The 15,893-nt window shown below is 43.3% G+C and overlaps 1 protein-coding gene across 1 annotated transcript in view; it reads left to right on the top strand.

The window, feature by feature from the left end:
- Positions 1 to 14,693, top strand: part of LOC122942047 (all-trans-retinol 13,14-reductase-like) — a 49,054-nt gene extending 34,361 nt beyond the window's left edge. Inside the window, 8 exon segments of the mRNA XM_044299540.1 lie at positions 7,437 to 7,631; positions 8,672 to 8,791; positions 10,108 to 10,246; positions 10,716 to 10,788; positions 10,790 to 10,826; positions 12,866 to 13,032; positions 13,849 to 14,008; positions 14,546 to 14,693. Of these exon segments, the coding sequence (XP_044155475.1) occupies positions 7,437 to 7,631; positions 8,672 to 8,791; positions 10,108 to 10,246; positions 10,716 to 10,788; positions 10,790 to 10,826; positions 12,866 to 13,032; positions 13,849 to 14,008; positions 14,546 to 14,691 (1,037 nt within the window). The 3' untranslated portion in view covers positions 14,692 to 14,693.
- Positions 14,694 to 15,893: the final 1,200 nt, after the last annotated feature.

Genomic DNA, 15,893 nt, shown 5'->3' with positions numbered 1-15,893 from the left:
ACAAAGCCACACTCCCGGTGCTCTACATCCTGCCTCTTCTCCTTCTCCTCTCTCCTCCCGTTTGTCCTCCACTCCACCTTCCACTGTGCCATTGTAGCGTTCATCTGGCATAAGGCAAGCTTCCATGGCCCAAATGTTTAAGTGTAAAAAGATAATGACGCCGGATAACCCTCTTGCCCAACAGCTGACCGCTGGCTTGTCGGAACTACTAGCCCACTAACTACTGCCATATAAACTGGTGGACTTGGAGACCTTTAGAAATTTTTGGGCCATTGGCACAATGCAATGGAAGGTCCCCGGAAGGAAATATTTCTCCCCAAAGGGCATCCCAGAGCTATATGGTCATGTTCAGCAGCAAGTGAATATTTCTCTGGCACACAGTGTCGGTGCCAAGATACATCTGACCACAGACACGTGGTCTAGCAAACACGGGCAGGGAAGGTACATAACTTTTACTGCCCAATGGGAGAACCTTCTGACAGCCGTCAAGCATATAACCTGTGACTCTCGTGTGGATTTGGTGTTACCGCCACGGATTGCATGCAGGCCTTCCTCTCCTTCTCCTCCTCCTCCATCCTCAGTCTCCTTCTCAGCTGACTCCTACTTTTCCACTGCTACCGCCTCTGCCGCTGCACACCCCAAGCTCCCCAGAACCTATTTGACGTCCCAGGTGAGACGTTTCCATGCTGTGCTGCGGATGTTGTTTCTGGAAGCCAAGAGCCACCCTGGTCCTGCACTGCTTTCAGCTCTGCAGTCACAGGCCGATCAGTGGCTAACCCCACTCAATTTGACAGTTGGTAAAGTGGTGTGCTACAACGGTGCTGAAACAGGGCAAAATGACACATGTGCCATGCATGGCACATGTCCTGAACGTAGTCATGCAGCGATTCATTGCCAAATACCCCGGGGTCCAGGATGTCTTGCGGCAGGCCAGGAAAATCTCTGGCCATTTTAGAAGATCTTACACGGCCATGGTTCGCCTTGCTGAAGTTCAGCGGCGACACTGCTTGCCCGTCAGACGTCTGGTTTGTAATAGCCCGACGCGCTTCCAGTGGGCTCTCATGCTCGACGCATGCAGACTTCTGCGGCCATTTGATGAGATCACCAAACTGGTCAGTCACAGCAAGGGCGCCATCAGTGACATCGTACCTTACGCCTTCTTTCTGGAGCGTGCATTGCGTCGTGTCATTGCCGTCGAGGAGCAGGAGCAGGAAGATGAGGAAGTCGCAATGCTGAATTAATTCCCAGGAGATGGCTACTCCATCTGAGACAAATCAGCAGGAGTCTGAAGAGGAGTCAGAGAAGGATGGTGGCTGGGGGGAGGAGGAGCAAGAACAGTAGTGGGACTTCAAACCTTTTGGGGCTGTGGGAAGGAGACCGAGGACGACATTCTCCTGGGCGATGAGCAGGAGCCAGGGCGATCCACCACTTCCAATTTAGTGCAAATAGGGGCCTTCATGCTCCAGTGTCTGCAGAGGTACCCCCTTAAAAAAAAAACATAAAGGGCTAGGACCAGTACTGGGTACTTAGACCCCCGGTACAAACACAAAATGGCAGACATTTTACCACCATCACAGAGGGCTTGCAGAATGCAGCATTTCCAGGCCTTGCTGCGAGAGAAGCTGTATTCCGCTGTTGTGGGCGCTGGCAGAGGAATTTCCACCCACAGCAAAACAGATGCTGGTACCAATCCTACCATGCCTGCAAGAAGAGGGCAGTTTAAAGATATGTTGGTCACTTGGGATATGAGATCATTCTTGCAGCCAACCCATTGACAGCCGCCCTAAGGATCCAGCCTCAGGGAACGCCTAGACTGACAGGTATCCGACTACATCGGGTTAACGGCCGATGTGGACGCCTTGAGAAGCGAGGATCCCCTGGACTACTGGGTGTGCAGGCTTGACCTGTGGCCAGAGCTGGCACAATTTGCCTTGGAACTCTTGGCCTGCCCCTTTTCGAGTGTCCTGTCCGAAAGGATGTTCAGCACAGCAGGGGGGATCGTGACCGATAAGCGCACTCGCCTAGCTCACGACAGTGTAGAGTACCTCACATTTCTAAAAATTAAGGAGGCATGGATCTCGGAGGAATTCAACTCCTGTGACGACGATGTGTAATTGAATTTCCTCATGTCAGCCCACACATATCCGCCACCACCATTGTCTTATCTACATACAGAGGCATAAAATGCCTTTTCTGTCAGGTGAATGCCGAATTTTTGGGGCCTCTACTCCAGTGGTCTACAGTAAAATTTGTATCCAGTGACCACCTAATGTACCTCCAGGCACGGAATCACAAATTCTTTTGTGTCAAGTGAATGTATAATTTTTGAGGCCTCTACTCCAGTGGCCTACAGTAACATTTTTATCCAGTGAACGCCTAATGTACCTCCAGCCAAATCAGCCAAAGTTCTTCTCTGTCTGGTGAATGCCAAATGTTTGGGGCCAGTACTCTAGTGGCCTACAGTATAATTTTTAACCAGTGAATGCCTAATGTACCTCCAGCCACATCAGCTAAAGTTCTTTTCTGTCTGGTGAATGCCAAATTTTTGGGGCCTGTACTGGCCTACAGTAACATTTTTATCCAGTGAACCCTAATGTATTTTTGGGGCCTGTACTCCAGTAGCCTACAGTAACATTTTTATCCAGAGACCACCTAATGTACCTCCAGCCACAGAATTACAAGTACTTTTGTGTCAGGTGAATGCCTAATTTTTAGGGCCTCTACTCCAGTGGCCTACAGTTCTATTTTTATCCAGTGACGGCCTAATGTACCTCCAGCCACATCATCACAAGTTCTTTTCTGTCAGGTGAATGCCTAATTTTTGGGGCCCGTACTCCCGTGGCCTAAAATAAAAAAATTCTAGGCTCCAGCGGGGCACATTTTTGAGAGTTTCCCTTTAAGAGGCATAAAAATGGCCCCTGATTAAAATACATATTTTTTGTGGGAATTTTTGCCAATGATCCCCCTCTGGTATATCACTGTCCATGTTGTGGGACTATTTGTGTACTTCTAGTAAGTGTTTGTAGGCTGCAAATATGACCTGAAGGTTTTTCAGGTTTGCCTGCCACTAAAGTGAATGGGGCCCATCGCGAATGTGCGGTCTGTGAACATTTGATCACGAACACGCATTCGCGAATCGTCCCGGCCGTGTTCGTCATCACTAGACATTATCATGGGCCGCGCAAGATTTTGCTCTGGATCTACAATCAAGATGGCAGCGGATGGCTTTTTGCAATCAAATGGATGAGGTTATGTTTTAATTTTACTCTGTAATATTGCTGTCAGATGCCGTGATCAGCTATGAATGCGGCATCTGAGGGGTACAATGATGGGGATCGCCGCAAACACCGCTCCCTGTCATTGCACTCACTACTTACAAAGAAATGCCCTTCTTACAAAGAGAAGCAATAAAAAAAAAAATTCAGCTAAGCAGCCGTATCGAATCTTCTAATACTTCGCTCATCACTAATAATAAAGTCTGTATATACAGTCCTATGAAATTGTGGGGGCAATGATCAACTTAAAGGGAATCTGTCACATGGTTTGAGCATATTAAAGTGTTACTACTGCCATGTACAATAAAATACCTTATTTCTTGCTGTAGTCTTCATTTTTTGTTTCATAGTTTCATTAGCAATAAAATCCACTTTTTCTGTTATGCAAATGAGTGTCCAAGGTGCCCAGAGGGGCATTATTATCCTAATCTGGAGCCCAGGAACTCCCCCGTACCGTACCCAGTCCATCTTTCTTTAGAGTCCAAGCACGCCTCTTACAGCATAAGTAACTGCCCACAACCGAACTCTTTGCACCGCACCCCTCCGCTATGTCATTATTTGGATGTAACTAGGCCCACAGATTCCTTGCGTCCGCTCGGTGACACATTTGAAGCTGTTGCCCTCAGGAGTTTCTACATCGCGCAAACAGTCCGCAGTACTGCGCCTGCGTGATATTTTACCGAGCGGACGCAAGGAATCTGTGGGCATAGTTACATCCAAATAATGACATAGTGGAGGGGGGCGACGGCAAAGAGTTCGGGTGTGGGCTGTTACTTATGCTGGAAGAGATGTGCTTGGGCTCTAAAGGAAGGCGGACTGGGCACTGTAGGGGGGAGTTACTGGGCTCCAGAGAAGGATAATAACACCCCTCTGGATTTTCTCGCTAATGAAACCATGAAACAAAAAATGAAGACTACAGCAAGAAATAAGGTATTTTATTGTACATGGCATTAGTAACACTTTAATATACTCAAACCATGTGACAGATTCCCTTTATTATTCAGTTCATGTCTTTCCTTTAACACCTATTTTAGCTTCTATTGCCCCTGAATTCATCTTCTGGTTAATCCGTTAATTCTCTGTAATTAGTTTCTTGATGTGCTGATTACATGTCTGATAAACCAATTAACGAACAAGACGCATGACCTACATTCCAAAGTATGAACACTGGGCAAAGGTTATTATCAGATAACGATTTAGAATGGCATGTTCCCTGGGTGCCAGGGGGGCACCAAGAAGCCACTCTTTCTTGGGTGTTTAAATACAGGGCTGGGGTTGTGAATCTCCAGGTTAAGGAAAACTTTTCTATACTGTACATCTGTGAGAATGATGCTATCAACTCAGGGCCAGGGCCACCCATAAGCAGAGTAGGCCGCCCACCGCGTAGAGCACACTCATGCTGCACCGGCGGAAGGACGGGAGCGCGAGGAAGAGGAGATGCTGCGTTCTAGGTAAGTATTGTAGTATGTAGTTAGTTCTGCCTGCCACGATGATTTAAGTTTTGATGGGGGGCATTGAGGGCTGAGTGGGGGGTGTTTGGGCTTATCTGAGGTCTGAATGGGGGCTGAGTGGGGGGTCTTTGGATATCTGAGGTCTGCAGGGGGCTGAGTGGGGGTCTTTGGGCTCATCTGAGGTCTGACGGGGGGTCTGTGGGTGGGTCAAAGGGCGTGGTAAATGGGCAGAGTCCAGGGGGCAGCAAAATTAGCTTTTGCCTAGGGAGGCAAAAATCCTTGCACCAAACCTGTAAGAACGCCTCTTAAAATACTGAACGTTTTAGTTCTTCAAATAAGTTGTTTTGTGGCACAGGGACACATGGTATTGTTACATGGGCTCAGGTCAAATCGAGGCGCATCTGCATGACTATACAGAGCATAATCTTGATGGTGGTTTCGGACAACCATATACAGTTGAAACCAGAAGTTTACATACACTATATAAAAAGACACTTATGCATATTTTTCTCAATATCTGACATGAAATCAGAATAAACCTTTCCTGTTTTTGGTCAATTAGGATTACCATAATTATTATTATTTGCCAAATGCCAGAATAATGAGAGAGAGAATGTTTTAAGGCATTTTTATCACTTTCTGCAATGTCAAAAGTTTACATACACTAAGATTACTATGCCTTTAAATAATTCTGGACTGCCTATATGATGATGTCATGTGTTTGGAAGCTTCTGTTAGGTTTGTTGGCAACATCTGAGTTAATTAGAGACACACCTGTGGATGTATTTAAATGCACACCTGAAACACACTGCTTCTTTGTGTAACATCATGGGAAAGTCTAAAGAAATCAGCCAAGATATCAGGAAGAGAATTGTGGACTTGCACAAGTCTAGCTCAACCTTGGGTGCAATTTCAAGATACCTGAAGGTGCCTAGTTCATCTGTACAAACAATTATATGCAAGTACAGACAATATGGGAATGTCCAGCCATCATACTGCTCGGGAGGGAGACAGGTTCTGTGTCCCAGAGATGAACGTGCTTTGGTCCGACATGTGCATATCAACCCAAGAACAAAAGCAAAAGAGCTTGTGAAGATGACGGCGGAAGCTGGTAAGATTGTGTCAATATCCATAGTGAAACGAGTACTGTATGAACATGGGCTGAAAGGCCACTCTGCCAAAAAGAAGCCATTACTCCAAAAGAAACATAAAAAAGCCTGATTAGTGTTTGCAAATGCACACAGGAACAAAGACCTACATTTTTGGAGACGTTACATTTGGAGGAAAAAGGGAGAAGCTTGGAAGATTAAGAAAACCATCCCAACTGTGGAACATGGGGGTGGCAGCATCATGTTGTGGGGTTGTTTTGCTGCAGGAGGGACTGGTACACTTCACAAAATAGATGGCACCATGAGGAAAGAAGATTATGTGGAAATACTGAAGTAACATCTCAAGACATCAGCCAGGAAGTTAAAGCTTGGGCAGAAATGGGTCTTCCAAATGGACAATGACCCGAACCATACTGCCAAACTGGTTACTAAGTGACTTAAGGATAACAAAGTCAATGTTTTGGAGTGGCCATCACAAAGCCCTGATCTCAATCCTATTGGAAATTCAAAGCAAATCTGAAAAGGCAGGTGCGAGCAAGGCAACCAACAAACATGGCTCAGTTACACCAGTTTTGTCAGGAGGAATGCAAATTCCGACCAACTATTGTGAGAAGCTTGTGGAAGTATATCCAAAACGTATGACCCAAGTCATACAGTTTAAGGGCAATGGTACCAACTATTAATGAAATGCATGTAAACTTTTCACTTTGCAGAAAGTAATAAAAATGCCTTAAAACATTCTCTCTCTCATTATTCTGGCATTTGAAAAAATAATAATAATTATGGTAATCTTAATGGACCAAAAACAGAAAAGGTTTTTTCTGATTTCATGTCAGATATTGAGAAAAACATGCATATGTGTCTTTTTATATAGGGTATGTAAACTTCTGGTTTCAACTGTACATTGCCATGGTATGCCCAACTGCTGGAGCCATGTTGATCTTCACTTGTATATTGCAACATATTAGCTGCCAAATGTAACTTAAAGGGGACCTTTCACCTGGAAAAACATTGTGAACTAAGTATCATGACATATACAGCGGCGCCCAGGGATCTCACTGCACTTACTATTACCCATAGGCGCCGCTCTGTTCGGCCGATGTGCCCTCCGGTATCTTGGCTCACTTGGTTATAGTAGGCAGAGTCTGCCCTTGTTCTGCTGGGCGTCTCCTCCTCCTAGGCTGTAGCACTGGCCAATCGCAGCGCAGAGCTCACAGCCTGGGAGTTTTTTTTCTCCCAGGCTGTGAGCTCTGCGCTGCGATTGGCCAGTGCTACAGCCTAGGAGAAGGAGACGCCCAGGAGAACAAGGGCAGTCTCCTCCTACTATAACCAAGTGACCAAACATACCGGAGGGCACAGCGGCCGAACGGAGCTGCACCCAGGGATAATAGTAAGTGCAGTGAGATCCCTGGGCGCCGCTATATATGTCATGATACTTAGTTCACAATGTTTTTCCAGGTGAAAGGTCTTCTTTAAAGAACAATTCCAAGCAAAAATATATATGGCTTATACAGAAGGAAATTCACCAAACCAGCCAAAAAGGTTATCCCTAAGCTGTACCTTCCTGACTGTGCATGGTAAATTTTTACTTTCTTTTCCAGGAGTCCCTCCCAATGACTCTAGCTTCATGATCAATGCCCTTCTTCTCCATCACTACAAAAGAGGAGCCTGGTATCCTCGAGGGGGGAGCAGTGAAATTGCCTTCCATATGATTCCTGTTATAGAGCGAGCTGGAGGCACAGTATTTGTACGAGCCCCTGTTACACGGATCTTAATGAGCAATGGTAGAGCCACAGGTGAGCAATTAAGGACAATCAACTGAAGACATGAAATTGACCATCAGTAGTAGGGTATTTAGGATAAAACACAACCATGAGGTCTTTACAGTCTACTTGGTAACAAAGTTCTTATGGGATGGAGTATTATTCAAGGCCTAGATGAAACCACCCAACACTATAAAACAAAACAAAACCGCCAACAGTTGTGTATGTAAATTAGCAAGTACACTGCATTAAAAAAAAACACTGGAAACCAGTGTCAGTGTTCTCACCTATTGGGAAACAGTGTGACCATGTAAGGTATGTAAAGGAATGCCTTTGGCAACAAATCATACAACTAAACATACAAAAATTGCCAGTCCGCATAATTATCATCAAAAATACTTTATTAAACAATGCAAGGAAATATTTAGAAAGGTTTAAAAACAACAGTGCAGGTAAGATGGCGACATTACTGGAGGGGACAACGTGGGCAATATCATATATCAGTAAATTATCCATCCAGGATGGCGCTAACCGTGACTTGTGTTTCAGCGATCCTTCGACCCCCGGACAAAGGATCTCCGAAATGTGCGTTAGGGTTGGCACCATCCTGGACGTAGACACACTATGGGTAACTTTACTGTTTTTAAAATGTCACTTTAGCCAGTATTTGCACTTGCACTTTACTTCTGGTGTTTTGATAATTTACTGATATATGATATTGCCCACGTGGTCCCCTCCAGTGATGTCGCCATCTTACTTGCACTGTTGTTTTTAAACCTTTCAGATTGTTTCCTTGTATTTTTTAGGATAATTATGCGAACTGGCAATTTTTGTAGGTTTAGTCACCCAACACTATAGCTGGACCCACCACTATAGCTGGACCCACCACAATTTTTGCCTTTAGGCAGCAAAAAGGCTATGCGCTTCCCTGCCCCTGACCACAAAGCACTGACGGAAGGAGGTCCAAGCTGAACTCTTGCACCAGGGCTCAGGAGCCTTTAGCTACACCCCTGATGCTAATTATGAAGTAAGGGACGTAAAAACAGAATCTAAAGACGTTATCTTCTCTTTAGGGGTGGCTGTTCAGAGAAAAGATAAAGAGATACGTATTTATGCTCCTGTGGTCATATCCGATGCTGGCATATTCAATACCTATGAGCAACTTCTACCTCCTGAGATTAGAAACACACCAGGTAACTTGTGATCATATTGAACCAGCATGCAGTGTTTCTGAATGAGAAATTCCCTTCCCTATTAACTTCAAAAAAAGAATATTAAAAACTTTTACCTATGAATCTAGAGAAATCTTATAATTATTAGTGATGAGCGGGAGGTGCCATATTCGGTTTTGCGATATTTCGCGAATATTCGATTAAATATTCGTCTTATATTCGTCGAAATTGAATATTCGTCATTATTCTATTTATCGCCAATAATATGCGATTTTTTAGTTTTAACTGTATAAGGCAACTTTCCTATTGGTTGGCTAATGGCTATGGTTAATATGTGTATTTCACAAATCTTCGCTATATTGCTATATATTCTTGTTTTAGAATATTATGAATATTCTAAAAAACAAAGTTATAGCAATATAGCGAATATTCGTAAAATACACATATAGACTGTAATTTAGCTAATATAGTGCTATAATCTTTTTTTTATAGTCAATTTTTTTTTGTCTCTTCTGAACTTCAGATTTGGAAAAACATTTACACTATTTAAAAAAAAATAGTATAGCTCTATATTAGCTAAATTGCACTCTACATGTGTATTTTACGAATATTCGCTATATTGCCATAACTTCAATTTTTAGAATATTACGAATATTCAAAAAAATGAAGTTATTGCAATATAGCGAATATATTCGTTATTTAGAATATTCATCTTTTTTTTTTTTCAGTCTGTACTGTTATTCCACTTTGGCATACTCCTCCTAGACAAGTGTCCCCGTAACCATGGGAACGCCTGTGGGTTAGAATATACCATCGGATCTGAGTTTTCACGATCTCAGGGAAAACTCAGATCCGATGGTATTTTCTAACCCACAGGCGTTCCCATGGTGACGGGGATGCTTGTCGGGGAGGAGTATGCGAACAACTGTACAGATTGGAAAAAAAAGGCAAATATTCTAAATAACGAATATATTCACTATATTGCTATATATTAGTTTTTTAGAATATTCGTCATTTTTTTTTCCATATGAAAACATGATTCCTTCCTGCTTAAGTCGCTTGTGGGCCAATGACTCATTGACCCACAATAAAGAAGCAGGGAGGAATCATGTTTTCAGATGTAAAAAAATGACGAATATTCAATATAGCGAAAATACTGTATAGCACTATATTCGAAATATTCACGAATTAGCGAAGTTGCAATATTCACGATTAATATTCGCTATTCGAATATGCGCGCTCAACACTAATAATTATGTAAAGATTCTGTTTTACATAGACATAAGTAAATAGATAAAGGTTCTGGATAATCTGTCTGGTCTTTTCTTCCTTTCTAGAAGTGGAATCCCTCCTGTCTAGTCTGCAGTATGGGATGGGTTGCTTTTTAGTCTTTGTAGGTATACGTGGGACAAGTGATGAGCTGGGGCTGAAGTCTACCAACCTCTGGATCTACCCAGACAGTGACCTCAACAGCTTGTGAGTAAACACAAAACTTCTCTATTGGCAAATTTGACATTATCTTGGACCTGAAACCTTAACCCACAAAATTTATAGCAAGGACTTGATGACCAACTGATGCCAACTCTGGTACCCTCACTATCCAATCTTTCTTGCATTTCTTTTTCAAAGCTTTAAAAACCATTTACTTTGCAAATTGTTTAAGACGGCAAACTCTGGAATGCACTTAAAATAGCTATTTTTATTTTCTTTCCGTAAACATACATGCTCGGATTGCCCAAGCTCCCACATATATCACAGAAAGACCACTCTGGCAGTGAATCTTCTCCCGGGGCAACAAAGGATCTTGCATGTTGAAATTCAACATGGCGGTCCTTATAACATCTTTTATCACTGTAGCCCCCAACTGTTTATGGAAATGGAAGTAGCTAATACACAGTCACCTCAAAAAGCATTGTTATATTTTTTTTAATTATTTTTTATACAGGATGGATAATTTCTCATCTTTGGAATTTGAAGAGGTGTGCGAGCACTTACCGCTGATGTTCATCACTTTTCCAGTCTGCTAAGGATCCCACTTACAGTCAAAGGCATCCAGGTCAGGATTTAGCGAATGTATATATTTTTGAAGAAATACAGAGCCAGTTACAATATATAGGACATGTATGGTCAGCCAGCCACTGAATATCACACTAGACTAGAGAAAATACCTTTGCGAGTAGACTTGTGAGAAGAATCACGGATTCAATTTCATTGTATAGACTATGGGCTAATCCAGCCAAAGCCACTTGATAGCAGGGCCGACGCCACCCACAAGCAAGGTACTCCACTGCGTAGAGCGCACTCTTGCTGGAGGCACAGGCCCCCGGCCTGCGGCGCCGCCTCCTAGCTAATTTATTCACTTTACTTGCCTCTGTGTAATCTTGCACAGGCGCACTGGCAGAGGCATCGTCGAGCGAAGTGCACATGCGCCATCTTCCAGCACGGCTCGTTCGAAGATGCCTCTGCCAGATTACACAGAGGCAAGTGACGTGAATAAATTAGCTAGGAGGCAGTGCTGGGCGGGGAGGGGATCTGTGGATGACACTTTAGGGGGATCTGTGGATGACATTTATGGGGATCTGTGGTGGATGACACTGTGGGAATCTGTGGATGACACTTGTGGGGATCTGTGGATGACACTGGGGATCTGTGGATGCCACTGTGGGGATCTGTGGATGACACTTGTGGGGGTCTGTGGATGACATTTATGGGGATCTGTGGTGGATGACACTGTGGGGATCTGTGGATGACACTGTGGGGATCTGTGGATGACACTGTGGGGATCTATGGATGACACTTGTGGGGATCTGTGGATGACACTTGTGGGGATCTGTGGATGACACTTAGGGGGAGCTGTTGATGACATTTATGGGGATCTGTGGTGGATGACACTGTGGGGATCTGTGGATGACACTTTAGGGGGATCTGTGGATGACATTTATGGGGATCTGTGGTGGATGACACTGTGGGAATCTGCGGATGACACTTGTGGGGATCTGTGGATGACACTGGGGATCTGTGGATGCCACTGTGGGGATCTGTGGATGACACTTGTGGGGGTCTGTGGATGACATTTATGGGGATCTGTGGTGGATGACACTGTGGGGATCTGTGGATGACACTGTGGGGATCTGTGGATGACACTGTGGGGATCTATGGATGACACTTGTGGGGATCTGTGGATGACACTTAGGGGGAGCTGTTGATGACATTTATGGGGATCTGTGGTGGATGACACTGTGGGGATCTGTGGATGACATGGTATGTAGCTGGAGGGAGAAAACGTGGCCTTACCACAATGAAGGGTACAATCTGTATAAATAGGTGGGCGACAAAAAAGGGGTGGGTCAAAGGGCATGGTCAATAGGCGGAGTCAAGGAGGGCGGCATAATTAGCTTTTGCTTAGGGTGGCAAAAATCCTTGCACCAGTCCTGCTTGATAGGTGATGAATGTCAGATATACAGGTACTCCACCATTCAACAGAACGGCATCCTGGTTCTCTCACAGATACATACCTATGGCAAGAGGAGTTTGGAAATAATGGAGGTCAAACATACTTGAATCTATAGGAGTGGCAGAAGCGGCTGACAGCAGTGCTCCATATGTTACATGTACAGCCCATTGATATCAATGATAACTTTGCAACGCTTCATTTCTTCTGTGATGGCGCTGTACAGAACTTTATTACAGATGATCATCGGAGACAACCCCTATAAGAGGTCCGATCTTGACTAACAGGATGGTTATCTCTAGGTAGTGTGTCACAGACAAATGTATTCATTTGGAAGTGCGGCTTGAACGGCGCAGTCATGCAGGCCACAATGGTAGTCATTTAACTCTTTAGAAACTGACTGCTTATTCAGTGTTCTTTGTTGATGGCTGTATGGTTTTGTGGGTTGCCATGTGGCCATTAACAATGTATGCTGAATAAACAGTTTCCTATGATTCCATTGAATACCACCGTGGTTTGCATGGCCACATGGTTCAAGCTGCCTGGCAGCCATGACATGTGGTTGTACCCTACATTTTTATAGAGGTTTCTGTTGTGATGTCAATGACTATTACAAAGTGTAGATTATGTTACCTCCTCTACAGGCCATTCATGTATGACACTGTTGACCATGGCACCTTACAACTGGTTCCACCAATGGAACGATCAAAAACCACGCCACCGCGGTCATGAGTACCATAGTATGAAGATGAAATTGGCCAAGCGCATGGTTGAAAGAGCAATAGAAGAATTTCCACAACTACAAGGCAAGGTACAGGCACAATTTCGACAAACACACTTATTTGAGGATTTTTTTTGAAGGGCAAATCCATGTTTATCCTTGGTACATATCACATTTACCATGTTCTAATAAACTGTGATTTTAATATTTTTCATTGGAAGAGTACTGGAGATCATATACTTTGTCTTCTTTGAGTTTCAAATTACCCCAAAACAATGTGTAAAATATGACATTGGCCTTTATGGTTACATTGGTGCTGGCATGAAATCGTCATTGAGCTAAGTAGCCATGAGACTGTAACTATGAATTCCCAAGACACATTCATGACTGGGGTATTTTATAGAGATGAATGAATCATAGTGCATATTATTTTGTGAAAAAAGGGACTGTCTGATGAACAGAGGCAACCTTCTATATATTTGCATAAAAATAAGGTTTCTGGAGATTTTGTTGAGGGGAAGGGGGGGACGGGGACTTCAAGAATAGAACAAACAGTAGCTGGCTGTTCGCCTGGAGACCCCCACACAGCACTGGCCCATGAGTAGCAACAACTATTTTTCCCAAGACCCCCCATACACATACACTTACTTTAGCCGAGCGTGTATGTATTTTCAATTATCTTAGCTTTCTCTCCCCCAACGTAATATGTCAGGGGTGAGTTTGTAGCTCCCCCAACACGTTACACTATCGGCCAAACCCACTGTTCTCAGGATGTTCTGCAGCAATACACTAATATGTATGGGGGCCTATAGAATCACAATCTATTTCTAATGTCCGTATCAGTTTCTTGTGTCTTATGCACTCTGCTATGTGAGCACTTACCTTTTGCATTTGTATTCTATATAGATTGAATACATGGAAGCTGCCACCCCAGTAAGCAATGAATATTACTTACGGGCACCAAAGGGGTCCATGTATGGTGCTGAGCAGAACTGCAGCAGATACCAATGCGAGATTATCAGCAGAATGAGATCACAGACTGCAGTACCCGGATTATACCTGACAGGTGAGAGGTGTCCAACCTTGAGAAGTCATCATGGGCAATAAGAACAGCTTTTCTAGTCATGATGCTTATCAATAATAACACTGGAAAACTCAGTCCTGAGTCATGTCCTTCCTGCATAACAGAAGGGGCGCCAGCAGGGGTTAATCACCCTACAATTACTCAGAATGCCCAACTACAGTTTCTGAATAGATAAATGGGTTTTCATAACCAGACAGCCCCCTTTAAGGGCCTTATTTACCAAGTGGGCACCAGGCCTGTGGTTTTGATGAGATGAGGTCCCTACCCCAATGTTAACTGAAAAGCCACTAGTGTTAGTCTGTCGATGGCTGTATGATGCCAAAGGGCCACTTCCCCCTCCAAGCACCGATCTCTCCCCCTGTGACCGTGATCATTAAACCCTAAATATAGTATTATATGCTGGGCATTTAAATGAATGGCTGATCATGTAATACGTGGATGGGCAAGATTGATATACTTGTTTATGTATGACCCAGGTGAATATTATATCACACTATGAGTCTTCTCCTTGTGTTACAGGGCAGGATGTCTTCAGCAGTGGGGTGGCAGGTGCGGTACATGGAGGCTTGCTCTGTGCCTCCGCTGTGCTCAATAAAATCCTGTACATCGACCTATTCATGCTGAAAAAGAGGCTTAAAAAGCGGATAAAACAGAGACGCTCATAGAGAGAAAGAACTAGCGCCAACTGAGACAAGTCCTCAGCAATCATCGTGACATTGTATAAATGTTTGTATTGCAAAATAATCTTTCTGCTATTCATTGCTCAGAATGATGATAAATGACTAAATAAATACAAGTACTCACAGACATATATACAGTACATATGAACAAAACTTCTTATAAAACAAGAAAGTGACTTTATTTGGTCTGTGAGTATCATAATGATATTTCATGATATATTCTTTTGCATTCTATTATAATATAATATAATATTTATTCTGTATCCCTCATATATAAATATGTTGTATCGTGAAAAGTTACCATTTACTGTGTTTTCTAATATTATCAATAGTGATGAGCGGCAGGGGCAATATTCAAATTCTCAATATTTCGCAAATATTTGGTAGACTATTCGTCATATATTCGCGAATTCGAGATTATTTTCTTGATCGCGAGAAATCGGCAATGTAATATTCGTGTAATGCGCTCGAAATACAGGCGTGGGTCACTGTTGCTAAATTTTTCAAGCCGCTAGAAGTTTCCTGAGACTGGAGAAGATGGTTGGCACGGCAGAACATTACAATAGCTTCAAATGCAGATAGAGTGCTCCAATATATTAGCGATTGCGAAATCGGCACCAATGATGCGACTATTTTGGCGCAATACGTGCAACTTCACATTTTAACAGGTCTGACTACTTATTACTGATTGGTGCACTAAGTATTGTTGTGAACTTCTGACATCACAGCACTATGTCTGTATGTATGGACAGCAGAACCTATCAGTTGTTACACTATATCAGGATATAACCTACACTGACTATCTGTATTATATATATGAGCTATCTAACTATCTAATGTAATGACACAGGAAAGCACAGAGCACAGCAATGACACTGCTGTATCTCTCAGATCTGCAAAATACTGCATACAAGGGCTGCTGGGGAGGTTCTTATATAGGAAGGGGTAGGCAACTTTCCTATTGGTTGCTAGGCACGTTGCTAAGCTCAGACAAAGACATTGCAGCCTTCTCATTGGCCCACAAGCAAGAAGGGAGGTTACTGAGGAAAAAAAGAATCCAGAATATTCGAAATTATGAATATATATCACTATATTCTAAATATTCGCAAATTCTCAAAGTGCCGATATTCGTGAATAATACTCGCTATTCAAATATTCGAGCCCAACACTAATTATGAATCCATACA

This window comes from Bufo gargarizans, chromosome 6 (genome assembly GCF_014858855.1).
Source record: "Bufo gargarizans isolate SCDJY-AF-19 chromosome 6, ASM1485885v1, whole genome shotgun sequence".
Classification (NCBI taxonomy): domain Eukaryota; kingdom Metazoa; phylum Chordata; class Amphibia; order Anura; family Bufonidae; genus Bufo; species Bufo gargarizans.
Note: the sequence above shows the minus strand (reverse complement) of the source record. Positions and strands in the feature narration are given on the sequence as shown.